This window comes from Myotis nattereri (genome assembly GCF_964212035.1).
Source record: "Myotis nattereri genome assembly, chromosome: 11".
NCBI lineage: Eukaryota > Metazoa > Chordata > Mammalia > Chiroptera > Vespertilionidae > Myotis > Myotis nattereri.
Window position 1 is genome coordinate 45,204,250 of NC_138086.1, and position 19,442 is coordinate 45,223,691.

Sequence of the window (19,442 nt, forward strand, 5' to 3'; positions counted from 1 at the left end):
ACACATTTTTTAAAAACTAAAATAAAAAGCATTTTTTAAAAATTAATGTAAGTTAAAAAAAAATGCAAGAAGAAACAACAGTGTCATCAAGTCATAACCTGATCCAGTATATAAATACCATTTGCAACTATTCATTTTATAAAGCAAAAATAACTGCACAAAAACAAAATTAGGGAACCTGGAAAGTGAGTAAAATAGACAATACAAAATCAACTAGAGAGCACAGTAGACTACAAGATAGTGACTTTAAAATAGAGTACACTGTAGATGAGTAACAATGGTAAATGTTGTCAAGTTGAATATTCTGGACTAATTATAGTAGCATACAAGTTGTCATCTCTCCTCCTTAAAAACAAAATCTGAACTTTACATTTTATTTCCATCGCTATATTATGTGATATTAGAAGAAAGTCATTGTCATCACATTTTGTGCTTACCTGTTCCCCATTTGAGAGTCCAAGTTTCTGACCAACTTGTCTGTTAATTTCAGCCACATTTTCACCTTGATCACTAAAATGCCTGCCTTCCACCCAGCTCAAGAATGCAGGCTGGTGACCCCATGCTACTTCGATAGCTTGATTCTATTTATTCAAGAAATTAAAAATGGGGGAGAAGGGTTTTGAAAATTTTTACATGCTTTTCTGGATTCACATAAATGGTAAAACTACAAACAAAAAAAGTTCTACAGATAGTTGATTGCTCTCTGTTATCCACCTCTATCATTGTATCCAAACACTGTAATCATTTTCAACACTCAACACTGGTGATACTATGGGTGAAAGCATACACTTACATTTCTATGATGGCATTATAAATTCAAAATAGCAATAGGTAGCCAATGAACTTATATAGCCTTGAGATATATATTCTGAATTAGTGATTCAAAGAAGAAAAACCTACAGCAGAACATATCTCTGCAGTATTTTCTGTAATAATAACAATTTAGGATTGGCTTAAAAGTGTCTATCAATATGGAGATTATTAAATAAGCTGCACATTTACTATTTTAGTAAAGTATGAGTCAGTAACATATCATGATTATTAAAAATATAACTATTTATTTATTAGAAGAGTAAATGCACATGGTAGAAGTACAAATGCATAACATGCAAGGGCAGATCCCTATCCCGAGAGGTAATTACTGTTAATAGCTTCTTATGTACACTTCCAGAAATTTTACATTATGCAGCTTCTTAAATAAAATTTTTAAAGTTCTAGAACTATGGAAACATTTATAAATTAAAAAATAACAAAACATTTATTCTCATTAAGAGTATTTACATAAAATATGTAAGTTTGTGACTAAGGATTAAAACAATGTTTTCTATGATTAAAGAATTATAAACCCATCATAGAAACCTTAGAAAATATATACATGTGGAAGGAGAAACAGTAATTATTGGTATTTCCTTCACAAAAAGACAATCACTCGAACAATTCTAATTCGGACTAATCCTCCTTCCTAAGCACATGTATTGTGGTAACATGGGTTAATAAATTATATTAATTTCAGGTGTACAACGTTATCACACATCTTTAATACCCCATCGTGTGCTCACCACCCAAAGTCTAGTCTCCTTTAGTCATCACATATTTGACCCCCTTTGCCCTCTTCATCCTTCCTGACCCTCCTTCCCCTTGGTAACAGTTTTTTACACAGTTGTATATTATAGTCATGATTTAGTATCCTTTCTGCCCCCTTAACATTTTATCATAAGCATTTTTTACATAGGTCATGTTTTAATAAAACGAAAGAATTTCATGCATAGCTACTGACACTTAACATATCAGGAAGTTTTAGTATTATTAAATTCATTTACTTGCATCAAAATAAATCCACTAAATTTATTAAATAATAAATCCATTATATATATTTTACTATTTCAAAACTGGTAATAGGCTGCTTATTGTTTCTTTAGACAACAAATTTCAAAGGACAAAGTGAGTGAGTTAAAGCAGCTGTTCTCTATTTAAAAAACCATCGTGTATCACTTAGTTGTGTAATTACTCTCACAATTCTTCACAGGACAGTCCCAGTGTTCTGGCTGACAAAAATCTTTCTACTGAGTACAGTGTGGTCAAATAGAAAGAGCCCTAGATTTGGAGTCAAAAGCCCTAAGTTACTCTATCAGTTGTAACTGTAGAAGCTGAGGTTACAAGAGTGAAGTTGACCAATCCCAGATGCTTTCTATGGGGTTTCTCAGTCAGTGAGAAATAGCCCAGATCAATTCCTGTACTCCTGTATTTAAAAGTAACTTTTAAAGCCAGAGATGCTGCCCTGGCTGGTTTAACTCAGTGGTTAGAGCATCGGCCCACGGACTGAAGTGTCCCGGGTTTGATTCCCAGTCAGGGGCATGTATCTCAGTTTTGGGTTCCACCCCTGCATGGGGTGCAGGAGGCAACCAATCACTGTGTGTGTCTCTCCCACTTCCACTCTGAAAATCAATAGAAAAAATATCCTCAGGTGAGGACTTAAATAAATAAAACCAAAGGTGCTAAATGAGGAAATATAAAACATTCCCTGAGCCCGATCCAATTTGGCTCAGTGGATAGAGCTTCGGCCTTCAGACTGAAAGGTCCCAGGTTCCATTCCGGTCAAGGGTTGTGGGCTTGATCCCCAGTCGGGGGTGTGCAGGAGGCAGCCGATCAATGATTCTCTCTCATCATTGATGTTTCCATCTTTCTCTTCCTCTCCCTTCCTCTCTGAAATCAATAAAAATATATTTAAGAAAAATAAAGTATGCCCTGAAATATCAAAAAGGAGAATTCCATCAACTCACTGGAAAGGGGGAATTCAACTTTATTAAACAGGAAAAATACTTCAATTATTCATTTGGTCAAAATGTAGTAACCAGCCCTATAAAGTCATCCTATATATGTTCAGCTGAATTTGGTAAACTTTGCAGACTAATAATGTTCATTTTTATGTCAAAAGTTTTTCACTTGGACTACAGAGCCCCTGGGTACTCAGTAGAGAAAAAAAGGACAAGCTGGAGAGAAAGGAGCCCCTTTTCCAGTTTAATCTAATCAACATACCATCCACTGCCTGCTTTTGGCCAAACCTCCAGGTGAAACCATTGGTTGCAATGCCTTAGGATCAGCCAGGTTATTTCTGGCTAACACAAAAGAAATGACAAATCTGTACCTGGCCGCTTCTGGAAGGTGACTTAGGTTCATTTGTTTGTATTCAGTGTGGATATAAATTCTCTCCCCTATTTCATCAATCACAGCAAGTATTGAGCCCAGAATACAGAAAACTGAGTTAAAGCAGTTGTTCTCAACCGGGGGTGATTTTGTCCCCCAGGAGACATATGGCAATGTCTGGAGACATTTTTGTTTGTCATCACTGGGAGGAGGAGTACCACTGGCCCCTAATGGATAGAGGCCAGCGATGCTGCTAAGTATCTTCCAATACCCAGGACAGAACCCCACAACAAATTATCCAGCATCAATGCCAATAGTGCCCATGACATGGCATTCACACTGGGATCAAGTTATTAGTTACTATAAGAGAGCAGTCCTATAATCTCATTAGGTGGAGGGGGTCTGTTATTTTAAACGCAGGTGGGAACTGGAAGGCTGAAAATCGTCAAAGCTGACAGAGCACAGGGCAGGATTTGGCGATAGTGACTAGTCTCCAGCCAGGAATGAAGCTTGTCAGGGACAAAAGATCGCCTGCTTTATGGGAAAAGAAATAACGGAAGGATCTGCCGAATTTGCTATGCTTTGAAGATGGTGGTGGTGGTGGTGGTGGTAATAATCTAGAACTGAGATTTTCAGCCTTTTTCATCTCATCGTACACATAAACTAATTACTAAAATTCTGCAGCACACCAAAAAATATAATTTTTGCTGATGTGCCAAAAAAATAGATATGATTTTGATTCATTCACACTGGATGGCTATTGTTGTGCTGGCTGTTGTCATCTTTTAACTTGACAATCTTAAGGGAAAAGAGGTCAGTGCCCCTGCCTTCATAGTCAGGTATTGCATGTTTTAAAAATTCTTGCGGTTTTAAAAATTGCTATTCTAGAAAAACAGATACCGAGAAGAAGCTCAGGTGGAAATTATTTTTGAAATTATTGCAAAATCTTAACACATTTCCTGCATGGATTAGCCAGTGGCGGCTACCACACATCCAGGGTTCGCAAGGATTTCAAATACAGGTGTATCTCCTGCTATTGGGCTTCGCTTAATTGCGCCTCACAGATGTTGGCAGCTTTTACAAATTAAAAGCCAGACCCTCCACCAGCACAAGAGTACCACTGGCTCCATTGCCCAAGTCGTCTAATTGCCGCACCTTCTAGAGGAACCAGGAAGGCAAGCCTGCCCATCTACCAGCCTTTCGCCCCATAAACAGGTGCCTGTTTTCCGTTAGGAAAGTCGGACGCGGTATCTCTGCCAGTGGTGGGAGCCACGAATCACAACCACAGCCTCTAAAAGGGCAAGTGACAGCCGTGGTTCAAATACTGTTAAGGACACACGTCCCAGGCGGCATAACCCCCGCCGTTCCCGGCCCGCCTCCGAGGGGGTCCGAGCGCGGCGGCCAGGGCGAGCCTCCCTCCCGCGACCCCCGCCCTCCCGCCCGCTGCTCAACCTCCGGGCGCAGCAAACAAGCCAAGCCTCCCGCCCTCCCGCCGGGCCCGCACCACAGCCGCGCAGGCACCTGGAAATCTCAGGCGGGAAAAGGTTTTTAAAAAACAAACAACAAAAGAAACGACTTCTCAAGAGCTTTCCAACCTGGAGTAGGATGTGAACGCAAAAACAGAGCATAAAGTAGTGAGCCCAGTTTCACCGACTGAAAGGCGCTGGAATAAAGCCAGTGAACTTAAACCCGGGCTGCACCAGACGGGCAACCCCTCCGCCCCGGCCCTGCCCTCGACGGGCCCTCGGTCTGGCCTGCTCAGCGGCGCCGGGAAAGCAGCCCCGGGCCCGCCGCCGGGAGAGGCCCGAGAGCCACCGCGTCCCTGGAAAGCTCGGCCCGCCCGACCCCTGACTACCGACCAGGTGTCCAGCCTCCGGGTGGGAGCCCGGTCCCAGGCCGGCGCGTTACCTGCAGCAGGTGCAGCTGGGACACGAGGCGCCCCGGCAAATGGAGGAAGCAGTCGCGAGCGTTGGTGAAGGCCACAGTCACGGCCGCCCCACCCGCACCCACCAGGCGTTCGCTGCCCCACATCGTCTGCCAACCCGGACACCCCCGCCGCCCACCCACACCGACTCCGGCCGAGCCCGCAGGCCCGGGCTTAGGAGCGGGATAACATCGATCGGCCCCGCCCCTTCCCGCGGCCCCGCCCCCTTGTCCCCTTCCATTTCACGCGGCCCCGCCCCCTTCCTGCGGCGCGTCTCAACGTGCGTAGGGGCGGGGCAAGCCAGCCTTCTGCCTCCTTCCTGGCCTCTCCGCCGCGCCGCTGGGGGGCGGCATCCAGTCCACAAGTCCTCTTTTGTAGGAAACGACGGCCAACGCTGTCGATTCTCCGGCCAATCCCGGCACGCCTTGACCCATCCCTCTCTCTTATTGGCTAAACGGGAGTGCAGCCGGCGGATATTGTCGTTTCTGTGAGAGCCAAAGCCGGCAAGATGGCGTCGGGCGGCGGGGAGCTAGGTGGCTTGTTCGACCACCACGTCCAAAGGGCTGCTTGCGACACGCGGGCCAAGTACCGGGAGGGGCGACGGCCTCGTGCCGTGCGGGTAAAGTGGTTTTTGTTTCATTTGCCACCCTCAGTAGTTTTATGTGAACTCTAGCCCCACGCGCCCAGCCTGTGTGAGTGAAGGCTTGCGAGGCCTCGGTCGGACCCATCTCCTTGCAGGTGGGTGTGAGGAATCCTGGGCATCCGCTACCAGAGGCTCCCACGACCCCTTTGGTCACTGCGAGGGCGTCCGCTCTGCGGAAACGGGGCTTTGTTTTAATCATTGTATCTTCCGTGTTTACGGCTCTCCTTGGCACATCGGAAGCACTCTGAATATTTAACTCTTTCCAGTAGCTGTACCCAGCCCATTTCTGCAAAATCTACCAGTCGAAGGTAGTCTATGTGAGGCTTTAGTTGGGCGAATTCACGTGGAGTGAGCTCTTCAACAGAGAGAAGGGCAAAGTTTTTGATTTTCTGTTTTCTGCAAACTGGTTGAAAAACATTTCTTGTTTTTAAAGCTTTTGGACATTTTTTTAAAAAGCAGATTTGTCTTAGACTTACTTATGAGATACATTTAACTTGTTTGCATTTCTTTTAGGTGTATACTATTAATTTGGAATCTCGGTACTTATTAATACAAGGAGTTCCTGCAGTGGGAGCGATGAAGGAATTAGTTGAACGATTTGCTCTATATGGTGCAATTGAACAGTATAATGCTCTAGATGAATACCCAGCAGAAGAATTTACAGAAGTTTATCTTATTAAATTTATGAATTTACAAAGTGCAAGGTAATGTGCAAGTTAAGCACTGTCCTACTGCCCCCACAGGCCCCAGGTTCATACCTGAATTACCCAATAACAACATGGTTGTTCTTGTCTTCCTCCAGTCTTTTTAAACGTTTGCCTTCCTAAAAACACTTTCTATCACGTCAGTCTCATGTTTAACACTTTGTCTTGTAGGGTGATAGATTAAAAATTAGGTTTAGAGTAAGTTTTCCAATTCCCTTGCTTACTAACATCATGATCTTGGACAAGTTATTAAACCCTAGTAAGCCTGTTTCGCTTGTTCTATAAAATCCATCTGATAAAAGGACCTGCTTACTGACGTTGTGTGAGGCTGAGATGAGGTAATCCATGTAAAGGGCTTAGCATAACGCCTCCTGTTCAGAATGCAGTAAACATTAGTTATTGAGGTTCTTACTGTTGTGCACCTATGTGAATTAACACCATCTCTTCCAGCTTTCTATGTAACATAAACTCAGTTCCAAAAAGGCTGAAATGTAAAATGCCTTACCTATTTTTATGTAAACCCTCCCTCCTACTGATTTGTTCCAAGACCCATCCTTCCCTGGTTATTACAATTCATATTTTCTTTTCTGTGCCACAAATAGCACTTGTCTGCCATAAAGCACTTATTTTATGGGGTCAGGTGTTATTCTCAGGTAGCTCTTAAATGCAGTCTCACTTTCCTAACCAACTTGCCAGCTCCTCATCATTAGGGAAGCTATTTTCTAGAGTCTTTGCATTTCCCACAGCACCTACCTAGTACAATTGGCCTTGGAGTTCGGCATCTGGATTTGAATCCTAGCTCCTCTCTCCAGAGTAAACATGGCCAAGTTCTAAATCTCCCCAGGCCTTACATTCATCATAGGATTGTTGTGAAATGTTAAGTGAAGCACTCAAGGACACTGCCTGGCATGTGGTAAAATCTCAATAAGTATTTCTTATTATCCCTGAGCACAGAAGTACTTCAATATTTATTATAATGCCTGACCAGTTATAGATATTTAGTATTTGTTGAATGATACCATCCTCTCATTGATTAGTTGTTATATATTCAGTATTTCCTCAATTATTAAAAATTTTACAGTTACATTATTTTTATTAATTTTTTATATAGGAACACATTGTGCTGAAAATGCTAAATTAACTCCACACAGAGAAAAATCTCTATTTTATGGCAATGGATTGTGTGCCTTAGGCTAACCAGCTGGATTCTAAGTTGGTTAAAGGGAGTCTAGATATGTGTGGATGACTTAGCTCAAACCCCATTAACAATGTTGGGAGAGGGGAGGAAAGGCTCTTACTAGTAGAGTATGCACTAGATCAAGAAGGTCAATTCTATCCATAAGCAAATTACTTAATTCCCAAACCATAGGATGTACACACACATAGCAAAAGCTGGACTTTGCTCTTTAGATCTATACATTGTGTACTAGTCAAGTTTTATCCTAAGTAAATCTAGATTAATAAACCATGCTATCATGTATTTTTGTTTAGGATAGCCAAGAGGAAAATGGATGAACAGAGTTTCTTTGGTGGATTGCTTCATGTGTGCTATGCTCCGGAATTTGAGACAGTTGAAGAAACTAGAAAAAAATTACAAGAGAGGAAGGCTTATATAGCAAGAGCTACTAAAAATAAAGGTATGGAAAGCCTGTGACTAAACAGCTATGTGTCAGGCATTCTGCTAAGTATAGCTTTATGGAGCTCTCAGTCTAGTGGGAAGAAGGGCAAGTAAATGATCACAATATTCAACAACTGTAACATGATTCTTTGTAGCACTCAACGTCATCTGGGATGGGAAGAAAGAGATGTTGGTTTGTGGGAGAATTCCTACAGGATGAGAAGAGGGCTGAGTTTTGAAGGATAAGTGGACATTATTCAGAAGTTGAGAGGAAGAAATGGAAAGGTGGGCCAGATAGCATGTTTAAAGGAATAAAGGAGCATCGTGCATTCTAAGGAACTGTGAATAGTACAGGATAACCACACAGAGGCTTCGTAAAGGGCCTTGTGTCCCATGTGAAGGAATTAAAGCTTTGACTTGAAGTGAGAAACAGGATTCACAGACCAGTTCCCATTGGCTAATCTAAAACTGCTAAAAGAGGGAAAGTTTTACTTTTGACCAACAGTTGGCCAGGTGCCTCATATGCCCAACTGAGTTTCCCTAGACACAAATTCCAGATGCCTGGAATGGAGTCATGAGATCTGCACGTGGGTTGTAGGACTAGAACAGTCAGAATTAGATTAAGATAGCATGTGTAGTCTGAAATCTGAATGCTACCAGAGGCTTAAATTACAAAATTTTCACCCTTTGGGTAAAAGTCAATGTCCATAAAGCTATTGAATATGGTGAGTTTGTGGCTGATTGGGGAATGGGCATGTGGCAATAGTGAAGAGAGAAATAAGTGGGGAGACTCTTGAAAACCTTACCTGAAAATTTGGGTGTACAACTGTTGAGAGTCCCTGTAGATACTGAACTTTTAACCTGTAGGATGTGTAAATAAGTAGCTCCATACAAACTTATATGTGTGGGGGGGCAAAGGAAATTACTAAATATGGGCCCAGCATATTGCTTCCTATAAAAACTAACACAAACTAAGCAGCATATACACTCGTACTGTAAAAAACAAAAAAGCAGCTTTGTATGTAATGACATGGAAAAACTCTCCAAAATCTACAGTTAACTGGAAAACAAAAAGGTGCAGAGAAGTGGGTATTACAGGAGGAACACCCATAGGTGGAAGGAAGACATACTGGACAGATTAATAAGAAAGTAAGAATAGTGATTACTTATGGGGGGTGGAAACCAGGCATACAGGGAGCAAAGAAAGTGTAGCGTGACACTATTATACCTTTATCCTTTTTAGCTTTTAAACCACATGAATGTATTGCCTGCCCAAGAAATAAAATTGTAAGGGTAACATTTGTTATTTTAAAGCAGTTTGTTTTTAGAATTACACTTTTCTGAATGATGAAAACAGATTAACTATTTCTGTTTCCCTTTCTCTCAACTTTTAAATTGTAATATAAAGATTATTTCATGACAAAGAAGAAACTGGTTACAGAGTATAAAGACACAAAAGATTTTAGACAGGACTTCCACTCAAAGAAATCTGGATTTTGTGAAGCTGCGCTGAACACTTCTGCTGGGAACTCAGATCCTTGTCTTCCTTATTCTTGTGAATTGCCTTTGTGTTATTTCTCCTCAACATGTATGTGTTCATCAGGAGAGTACGAGAACAGAGCATCAAGCTCCTCTCAGCATGGGAGAAACCGTGATGAAACAGTGGGGCATTGTAACCACAGTGACTCTTTGCAGAAAGTGCAGATGAAAACTTTAAAAAATCCAGTGGCCTGCCCTGGTGCTCAGAAGGCTTTTACTCCTTCAGAGGCAGTTGACAGATTTATGCCTAGGACGACACAACTGCAGGAGCGGAAGAGAAGAAGAGAAGATGATCGTAAACTTGGACCTTTTCTTGAAACAAGCACTAGCAGTAATGAGGTGCTGATTGGGCCTCTGTTACCAGACATACCCAAAGTGGATATGCATGATGACTCCTTGAATACAACAGCGAATTTAATTCGGAATAAACTTAAAGAGGTAAGATCATTTAAAGAAGTCTCCTAAGAGATGATTTGGTTATAGAACTAACCCTAAATGGAGAATTATTTATGAGAACTATAGTATCATTTACTATTTTTCATTTTTTAGTTTTTGATGTGTTTACTGAATTTACTGAATTTTACTAACAAATACCATTTGCTTTGATACCATTAATCCTTACCTTAAACAAGAAACAGAATACTAGCCCTGCTGGTGTGGCTCGGTTGGGTGTCATCCTGTGCACTGAAAGGTTGCTGGTTCAATTCCCAGTCAGGGTACATGCCTGGGTTGGGGGCTTGATCTCCAGCAGGGGCAGGAGGTAGCCAACCGAAACTCAGTGTTTTTCTCTCTCCCCCTCCGTTTCCTTTCCTCTCTCTAAAAATCAATAAAAAACATCTTTAACAAAAGAAACAGAAAGCTATGTTTTATAATGTGATTAAGGAGGGGCAAGGTAAATTATTTTATGTACATTTTTTACCTGGAAATTATTATCTGATTAAGGATAAGGGGTGTTTTGTAGTACTAAAAATCTATGGACACAGTTTTTATGCTTAAGCCTCTAAAATTTTTTAGTTTGTGCTGGCAACCCTTCCTTTCTTCACAGACAGCTGAACTAAGGCATGGATACAGATAGAGCCGTCTCAGCCAGAGCTGACTGTATTTTCAAGAAAAATATGTTAGGTCTGAATCCTAGGTATAGAAACAGTAGAACAATAAGGAGGAGAAATACTAAGTATAATTTACTATGGTTTCAAATAATTTCCCAGTTTAAGTGAAGACTGTCTTACTCTGCTGTAACTTATTGTCTCCTTTTTTCATGATGCATTTGATTTCATTTTCCCTAAAAAACTGAGGATTATAACATTTTCTGATTATTTCTTTTTTTTTTTTTAAATATATTTTATTGATTTTTTACAGAGAGGAAGGGAGATAGAGAGCCAGAAACATCGATGAGAGAGAAACATCAATCAGCTGCCTTCTCTCACATCTCCCACTGGGGATGTGCCCGCAACCGAGGTACATGCCCTTGACCGGAATCGAACCTGGGACCCTTCAGTCCGCAGGCCGATGCTCTATCCACTGAGCCAAACCGGTTTGGGCTGATTATTTCTTTAAATTTTTCACCCCTCCCCCAACCTCCATGTCTCTAAATATATCAGACATTATCAGTGTTTCAAGTTGTATGCAAGCAGGATATCTATCTGTACCCATAAAATAACAAGGGACTTCAGATCTACAAAGGAATGTTAGTAGAGCCTGTTTACTTCTCTCCCTCAAAAATTTCTTCTTGTTAAATGGCTTTAAAAATAAAGGTGGGGGGTGATGGGGTAAGAGATCAACCAAAGGACTTGTATGCATGCATATGAGCATAACCAATGGACATAAACAGTAGGGGAGTGAGGGCATGTGCTGGGAGGGGGGTGGGTAGGAGCAGCCAGGGAGAGGTCAAAGGGGGGAAAAGGAGACTCATGTAATACTTTAAATAATAAAGAATTTAAATTTAAAAAATTGTTTACTCCCATCAGTGTTTGGACAGAAAACTGCTCTATGCCTAGATTGTAGGCTGTACCTTGAACTTGGCTTAGCTCTGCTTCAAATGTGATAGCAAGGATTAAACTATTGAATATATTATGTCTTCTGATAATTTATTCTTTTACTATAAAAATTAAGTTTTTCTGGTTCTCTTTTCTAAAACTAGGTGATTACAACTGTGCCAAAGCCTCCAGAGGACAAGCTGGAAGATGTGCATACAAGTCATCCATTAAAACAAAGAAGAAGAATATAAGATTACTAGTAGCAAATTAATATTTTCTAAGTATTTATTTTTAGCCTGTCGTTTTAATTCTTGAAGAGATTTTACTGCTGCTATTTTTTTGAATGCACTCCTCTTTGTAATTTCTTTCAAGCTACTTGTTTAATTTAGTTTCACCTTTTAAAATTAGTTTATTGTGGACAAAATACTTGCCAGCCAACTGTTTCCCTTAATAAAAACTTTCCTAGAAACGCCATCCAGTGACTTTAGTTACATCTTATTGGCTAGAACTGGGCCCATGACTATTCCTGAGGAGTCTGGAATAGTGAATGCTTTAGGTTTCCATGGTTAAGGAAGCAAGAGAAAAGAGGGTTGGGAATGCCTGACTTGATGCTACAAGATCCAAGGTGGTGGACTAACTTAAATAAATTTGCTTATTATTACCTATTATAGATGTTATTTTGATCCAAACTTACTATTACAGAAACTGTTCTTATAATGTTACCTTTCACATTGCAGTAACTCTTCAGTGTGAATTAACTGAAGGAAATAAAGATAGGCAACCAGGATCTGTTTTTTATTTTAATGCAAGTATTGAGTGATTCACATTAAAAAACTAGACAGAATCCAGGATGTGTTTGAATGCCAGGGCTTCAAAATCAAGACAAATCTGTAAAGTAAAAAAGTTAATAAACTATTAGAACAAAGCTGAAATTAGAAGCTTACATGCTTTAGTTAACTTATCAGATGAATTTATTTGATCTATGGCAGAAGCAAATTAGAATTTGTAAATTAGTGACTTCTACCACTACTTTTATAGCACACTCACTTTTTTTTCCCCTGTTAGTAGACTACATAATGGGAATCCAATTATGTACAGGCTGTTTTCATATTTTTACTGATAAAAATACTGGAGAAGGCCCATACCAAATGGCATCTCTTTTTCGTTCCTCCCTATCCTTAAGGGTCTGGCCAGCCGTGGGCAAACTACGGCCCGCGGGCCGGATCCGGCCCATTTGAAATGAATAAAACTAAAAAAAAAAAAAGACCGTACCCTTTTATGTAATGATGTTTACTTTGAATTTATATTAGTTCACACAAACATTCCATCCATACTTTTGTTCCGGCCCTCCGGTCCAGTTTAAGAACCCATTGTGGCCCTCGAGTCAAAAAGTTTGCCCATCCCTGGAGACTCTGGCCTTATGGATTGAATTTGAACATATCAGTTAAGAAGGCTCATCTTCAGTTATGACTTACTGATCCAGACTTGTTAGGAGGGCACTAGGTGGTAGATGGTCTCTCTCTCTCTCTCTCTCTCTATATATATATATATATATATATATAGATATAGATATAGATATAGATATAGATATATATAATTGATTTTATTTTTTTTTTTTTTTTTTTTTTTTTTTTTTTTTTTTTAATTAAATCTTTATTGTTCAGATTATTACATTTGTTCCTCTTTTTTCCCCCCATAACTCCCCTCCTCCCAGTTCCCGCCCCACCATCCGCAATCACTCCCCACCCACTGTCCTCATCCATAGGTGCACGATTTTTGTCCAGTCTCTTCCCGCATCTCCGACACCCCTTTCCCCCCCAAGAATAGTCAGTCCATTCCCTTTCTATGTCCCTCATTCTATTATAATCACCAGTTCATTCTGTTCATCGGATTATTTATTCACTTGATTCTTAGATTCACTTGTTGATAGATGCATATTTGTTGTTCATAATTTGTATCTTTACCTTTTTCTTCCTCTTCCTCTTCTTAAAGGATACCTTTCAACATTTCATATAATCCTGATTTGGTGGTGATGAACTCCTTTAGCTTTTCCTTATCTGTGAAGCTCTTTATCTGACCTTCAATTCTGAATGATAGCTTTGCTGGATAAAGTAATCTTGGTTGTAGGTTCTTGGTATTCATCACTTTGAATATTTCTTGCCACTCCCTTCTGGCCTGCAAAGTTTCTGTTGAGAAATCAGCTGACAGTCGTATGGGTATTCCCTTGTAGGTAACTGAGTTTCTTTCTCTTGCTGTTTTTAAGATTCTCTCTTTATCTTTTGCTCTTGGCATTTTAATTATGATGTGTCTTGGTGTGGTCCTCTTTGGATTCCTTTTGTTTGGGGTTCTCCGCGCTTCTTGGACCTGTAAGTCTATTTCTTTCACCAGGTGAGGGAAGTTTTCTGTCATTATTTCTTCAAATAGGTTTTTAATATCTTGCTCTCTCTCATCTTCTGGCACCCCTATAATTCTGATGTTGGTACGCCTGAAGCTGTCCCAGAGGCTCCTTACACTATCCTCGCATTTTTGGATTCTTTTTTCATTTTGCTTTTCCGGTTGGGTGTTTTTTGCTTCCTCGCATTTCAAATCATTGACTTGATTCTTGCGCTCCTCTGTTCTGCTGTCGGGAGTCTGTATAATATTCTTTATTTCAGTCAGTGTATGCTTAATTTCTAGTTGATTCCCCAATATAACATCGAGGGTCTCATTAGTTTTCTTGTAGATCTCATTAAGTTTATCGGCGGCTTCTAAACAGTTCTTGAGAGACCTTAAAAGTGTGGTTCTGAACTCTAGATCTTCCATTGACAATTTTGTCCTGTTTCTTTGTCTCCGCATTTTGTTATGCTTCCTTGGTGCACCCCCTAGTGGTCTTTGTGCGCAGTCTTATAGTTAAATCTTGTAGCTAATTCCAGGGAGGGTTTGACCTCCAGGCCAAGTGGCTATGAGAATCAGCTGTGTCAGCAGTGAGAGAACTTCTGTCCTCTAGGGAGGTGCTAATCTGGCGTTTGCCTGAGGCTATCCGGCAAATGCCTCTGTGCAGGGCTTGGGCGGGGCAGGTCGCACAGGATCAACAGGGTGGGCCGGAGAGAGCAGTGATGGCGGCTCTCAGTCCTGTCCCCAGGGGCTCTGCCTCTCTGAGTCCCAGCACCCGCTGCAAAGCTCGGAGAGAAAGCTGCACTCGCTCTGACCGAAGTCAGACAGTCCCGCTTCTCCCGTTTGAGTCTGGGTCCCTAAAGACTCGGCCGGATCTGGAGCTCAGAGTCTGCGACTCCCTCCCGATTGAAAACGCCAACCGCGCCCTCCGCCGCCAGCCCGCTCCGCGCGCGCACTCCGCACCTCAGAATTTGACTTCAGCACTGCGCCTCCTCTGAGAGTCCGTATGCGTTTCTCTTTCCTCCTAGTTGTAGGACTTCCATTCAGCCAGCGTTCCAGTGGTTTTGGGTGATGTCCGTTCTGTCTTTTAGTTTCACTTTTGAAGTAGTTGTTCAAAGCAGCAAACTCCGGCGTTAACCTATGCCGCCATCTTGGTTCTCCATATATAATTGATTTTAGAGTGGAAGGGAGAAACATCAATGAGAATCATTGATTGGCTGCCTCCTGCACACCCCCTACTGGGGCTCGAGCCCACAATATGGAGGCATGTGCCCTTGACCAGAATCAAACCTGGGACCCTTGAGTCTGCAAGCTGATGCTCTATCCACTGAGCCAAACTGGGTAGGGCTAGACGGTCTTAATAGAAGCTGCAGGCAAGGGGGTTGGTCCTAGTTCCTCGTAAGGCAATTAGATATATTTCTTTTGCAGAATTCAGGTAAAAGATGTATTAGAAACAAACAAAAAAAGATGTATTAGAGACCTGACCATAGAATTAGGAAGAATACAGTGCTGTCTAGGACAGCCTTCTAGGACTTGAAGGTGTTATGAGCCTCCACTTCAGAGTCTTACTGTAATTCTGATGGTGGTGGTCAGGAGCTGGTGGGGGCAGGAATGGGGAATTGTTTAATGGGTACAGAGTTTCAGTTTTGCAAGATGAAAAGAGTTCTGGAGATTGCTTGTACAGCAGTGTGAATGTACTTTAGTGAACCTGAATACTTAAAATTGATGTGGATGGTAAAGTTTATGTTAGGTGTATTTTAACACACACACACACACACACACACACACACCCTGACAGTCCTAAAGCGAGGAGCTGCTAAGTGGGTTCTTCGTTCTTGAATGGATTCCTGATATGTGTGTGGAGGCCAGCACTCCTCCCCAGCCCTGCCAGCAATACACTATTTGATCATGAGAGAAAGAAACCTTTCTTGTGTCAGGCACCAAAAGAAGATTCTGATTCAGTTAGTTTGGGGTGGAGTCTGAGATTCTGCATTTCTTATAAGTCCCTAGGTGATACCATTGAGCTGGTGCACAGACTACACTGAGTAGCAAGGCTCTAGATAACGGGGCTACAGATGAAGTCTCTGGGAACAACTCCAGGACTGTTGGTATTCCATCAGATATAAGTAGTTACTCCAACCCAGTCCATTATTCTGCACTGTTTCACCCATCAGTTCCTTAAAACGAGAAGTCTGCCTTTCACATATTGCATTTTACCACATATTTCCAGACAAGATGTGGGAATATTCCTGGTCAGGTGGCTCAGCTGGTTGGAGTATTGTCCTGTAGACCTAAAAGGTTGTAGGTTCGATTCTTGGTCAGGGCACATACCTAGGTTTTGGGTTTGATACCCAGATTGATGTTTCTTTCTCTCTCTTCTCTCTCTCCCTCCATCCGTCCCTCTACAATCACTAAACATATCCGTAGGTGAGGATTTTTTAAAAAAGGAATAAACTACATTGGGACAAATTAAGAGAGATGAGCTAAGATGGCTAAGGATAGCTTATTATGCAAGTTCATTCACAAAATCATCTAAATTACCACAGAATAAAAAGTTTCTTCAAAAAAGAAGTGGGTTTGTTTTTTTTTTTGATTTTTTTACAGAGAGGAAAGGAGAGAGAGAGAGAGTTAGAAACATCGATGAGAGAGAAACATCTATCAGCTGCCTCCTGCACATCTCCCACTGGGGATATGCCTGCAACCCAGGTACATGCCCTTGACCGGAATCGAACCTGGGACCTCCCAGTCCGCAGGCCGACGCTCTATCCACTGAGCCAAACCGGTTTTGGCAAGAAGTGTTTTCTTATGTTTGCAAAGCAGAGTTGATCAGAGGCAGAATTAAAATGTTAATGAATCAAATAAATTATTAGGCTGGCTCTTCTAGCTCAGAAAACTTTTGTCAAATCCAAACATGAAAATAAACCTTATGACCACAAAATACTATATATGTGTTCAAATTTTTTAAAATTTAATTTATTCTCATTGACAACATTTGGGTTGAAAGACATCAAGTTTTCTCCTAGCAGTTCTTGCTGAACCCATTCTTTATTCACTGTTCTATCCCTTAAGTAAGCCCAATATACCTTGGTTTTCTTTGGGGAAATATTAACATACAAGAAATCAGGACTTGTATACAGTTGAAGCCCAAAAGAAAAGTCTGTTGAATAGAATTACTTAAACAGTCACTACTGTCTTGATTCCCAAAGCACTAGGATGGGCTGAGCCCTTCATGGTTGCCTAGACCAGTGGTCAGCAAACTGCGGCTCGGCAAACTGTGGCTCACGAGCCACATGCGGCTCTTTGGCCCCTTGAGTGTGGCTCTTCCACAAAATACTGACTTCTGCGCATGGGCCACGAAGTTTCAATCGCACTGTACGTGCGTGCCCGCACGTGGTATTTTGTGAGGTGTAGCAGTGAGGTGAAGCCCTAAAGAGGTGAGTGTCCAACCAGTGTTATTTTCAGATCCGTTAAAATGTCCCCTCAACCTTTTTGGGCTGTTGGCACTGTACCTTTGCTTCTGGTAAACATTGTCCAAACACCTCCATCAAAAGTCTCTCTTCTTTCACTGCTTTTTCAAAGTCGGCAAAAGAGATCTTGCCATCGTTGTCATAATCCTAGAGAGGAAGCCCATATTGTACAGCTATTTTTGTGATAAAATAAGGACCACAGGGCAAAAATTCTCAAGCTTAATTTTTAGAACTAGAACTTGTTCCTGAAAGGATCTCTTACTTGGGAGCTCATCATGTAAAAAGGATAAAAGTGGAGTTGCTCAGATGAGGACCGAGGCACTGGGAGTTCGAGCACTCACAGCCCAAGATGGACTAGAGTCATGCAGACCACCGCTAGGCCTTTAGGGATGGCTGGGCTCTAGAGAGGTGGGGAAGTGTGTGGAGGAAGTGCAGAATGGCCCAACCGAATTATGACAGTAAGTCAGGAGAAGAGGGACCTGCCTCAAGTGGAGCATTGGTGACAGGGACTATGGGTGATTAAGTAATCATGGGGATAGCATGTGTGTGGGTTATGTATGCCTTTAACTGCTTCAGTGAATTTGGATTTGATCTTACGGGTCTTTGGTGTGCGTTTTTTTCTTTCCACATGTCAGGGTATAACTAAATCAGGGCTGCTGAAAGTCTAATCTAGAGAAAGGTTTGAATAATTGTCAGAAAAGGTTCACTTCATAACATTTCCTTTCAAAAAAGAAGAGGGTGGTTTTGGTGTGAGGGAACATACTGTCTCTCAAGAAGTCTACCCTGAGCCCTGGCAGGGTCGAGTGAGCACTTCCAGTGGAAGGGGATGCTCTGGACCTGTGTTAGCTGAGTCTGAGACGCGGCAGTCCACATCATGTTTCTTTCCTGAACTCCAGAGTCATGGGTTAGCCAAACCCACAAATCTTAGGGCCACAAATATTCACCGGTATCCGGTGGAGGGTCACAGTAAGAAAAGGAGAGAAATTACTATGTCCATTAGAAATGGATATTATTGGTTTCATTGAATTCTGCACGCAATTTTCTAGTGTGACCTTGAGTAAACCCATCTGTACTTGTTTTCTCATCTGCCAAATAGAGATAATTTCTACTTTACAGAATTGTTTTGAGGATGAAATGAATTCATATATTAAAGTTCTGTGAAGGGCCTGGCATATAGCAAGCACTCTATTTAAAAAACCTTTTATTATTATGTTATTCTATTATATTGAATATTTGGAAGAATTGAAAGGCTAAGGTCATGAAAACAGACTAAAATAGCATCCAATTTAATACACATTAAACCTGCTGCCTTTTCCACAATTAGTGAGGTTTTACTAATATTAAAATATTTCGCCCTGACCTGTTTGGCTCGGTGGATGGAGCGCCGGCCTGCGGACTCAAGGGTCGCAGGTTCGATTTCGGTCAAGGGCATGTGACTTGGTTTCGGGCACATCCCCAGTGGGGGGCGTGCGGGAGGCAGCTGATTGATGTTTCTCGCTCATCGATGTTTCTAACTCTCTATCCCTCTCCCTTCCTCTCTGTAAAAAAATCAATAAAATATATTAAAAAAAAATATTTCAAAATGAGAAAATTAACATTCATTTGGAATAGTGATTCATTTAATCACCCAGCAATTCCACAAATATTTTCTGAGCACCCACTATCAGCCAGACACTATTCCAGGCAATGGTCAGAGCAGAAAACAAACAAAAACTCCTGCCCTCATAAAGGCTGCATTTATTATGGAGGGAAATAATTTCTTCATCTTAGCTTTATCCAATATCCACTTGCTTAGTTATAATGAATTACAGTATTTCATTCTTACCATTTTCTTCAGCGTTATCTCTACCAATTCTGTTATTCCTTCATCAGTCTCTTCCTCAGATAACTGCTGGTGTAGACTGTTCCTCAACATGTCAAATATTTCCTCTCGAGAAATGTAACCATCATCACCATTCAAATAATACACTTCAAAACAGACTTTTCAAAGCATAAGATGTTTAAAGACTTGGACAAGGACAGTTAAAATGTCACTAATCTTCTCCTTAGTTATT

At 41.3% G+C, this 19,442-nt stretch overlaps 2 protein-coding genes across 6 annotated transcripts in view; one reads left to right on the forward strand and one right to left on the reverse strand.

Moving 5' to 3' along the window:
• The window catches only part of PEX1 (peroxisomal biogenesis factor 1), a 68,900-nt gene that overhangs the window by 41,076 nt on the left and 8,382 nt on the right, over positions 1–19,442 (reverse strand). Inside the window, exons 4-6 of one of the 2 annotated variants that reach the window (XM_081102345.1) lie at positions 19,214–19,368; positions 17,431–17,535; positions 438–581 (exon numbers count right to left, since the gene is read on the reverse strand). In XM_081102345.1, coding sequence (XP_080958471.1) covers positions 438–581; positions 17,431–17,535; positions 19,214–19,368 — 404 coding nt within the window. Of the gene's footprint in view, positions 1–437; positions 582–5,052; positions 5,298–17,430; positions 17,536–19,213; positions 19,369–19,442 lie in introns of those variants that run through there. The other variant, XM_081102344.1, reaches the window with a different exon arrangement.
• Positions 5,550–12,020, forward strand: RBM48 (RNA binding motif protein 48). 4 transcript variants are annotated; one of them, XM_081102349.1, is made up of 5 exons: positions 5,566–5,687; positions 6,225–6,415; positions 7,907–8,052; positions 9,442–10,010; positions 11,713–12,020. In XM_081102349.1, the coding sequence occupies exons 1-5, from the start codon at positions 5,577–5,579 to the stop codon at positions 11,797–11,799; spliced, it is 1,104 nt and encodes a 367-aa protein (XP_080958475.1). In that variant the 5' UTR covers positions 5,566–5,576; the 3' UTR covers positions 11,800–12,020. The 4 variants fall into 4 exon arrangements, with proteins under 4 accessions (XP_080958472.1, XP_080958474.1, XP_080958475.1 ...); XM_081102346.1 differs by lacking the exon at positions 6,225–6,415 and having other exon boundaries at positions 5,550–5,687; XM_081102347.1 differs by lacking the exons at positions 5,566–5,687; positions 6,225–6,415 and adding an exon at positions 6,446–6,461.

Bases quoted from the DNA above. Each gene is read 5' to 3' on its own strand.
- RBM48 (XM_081102349.1), top strand. From the start codon at position 5,577: ATGGCGTCGGGCGGCGGGGAGCTAGGTGGCTTGTTCGACCACCACGTC. The intron at 5,688-6,224 runs GTAAAGTGGTTT...CATTTCTTTTAG, and splicing joins GACGGCCTCGTGCCGTGCGG to GTGTATACTATTAATTTGGA. The intron at 6,416-7,906 runs GTAATGTGCAAG...ATTTTTGTTTAG, and splicing joins ATGAATTTACAAAGTGCAAG to GATAGCCAAGAGGAAAATGG.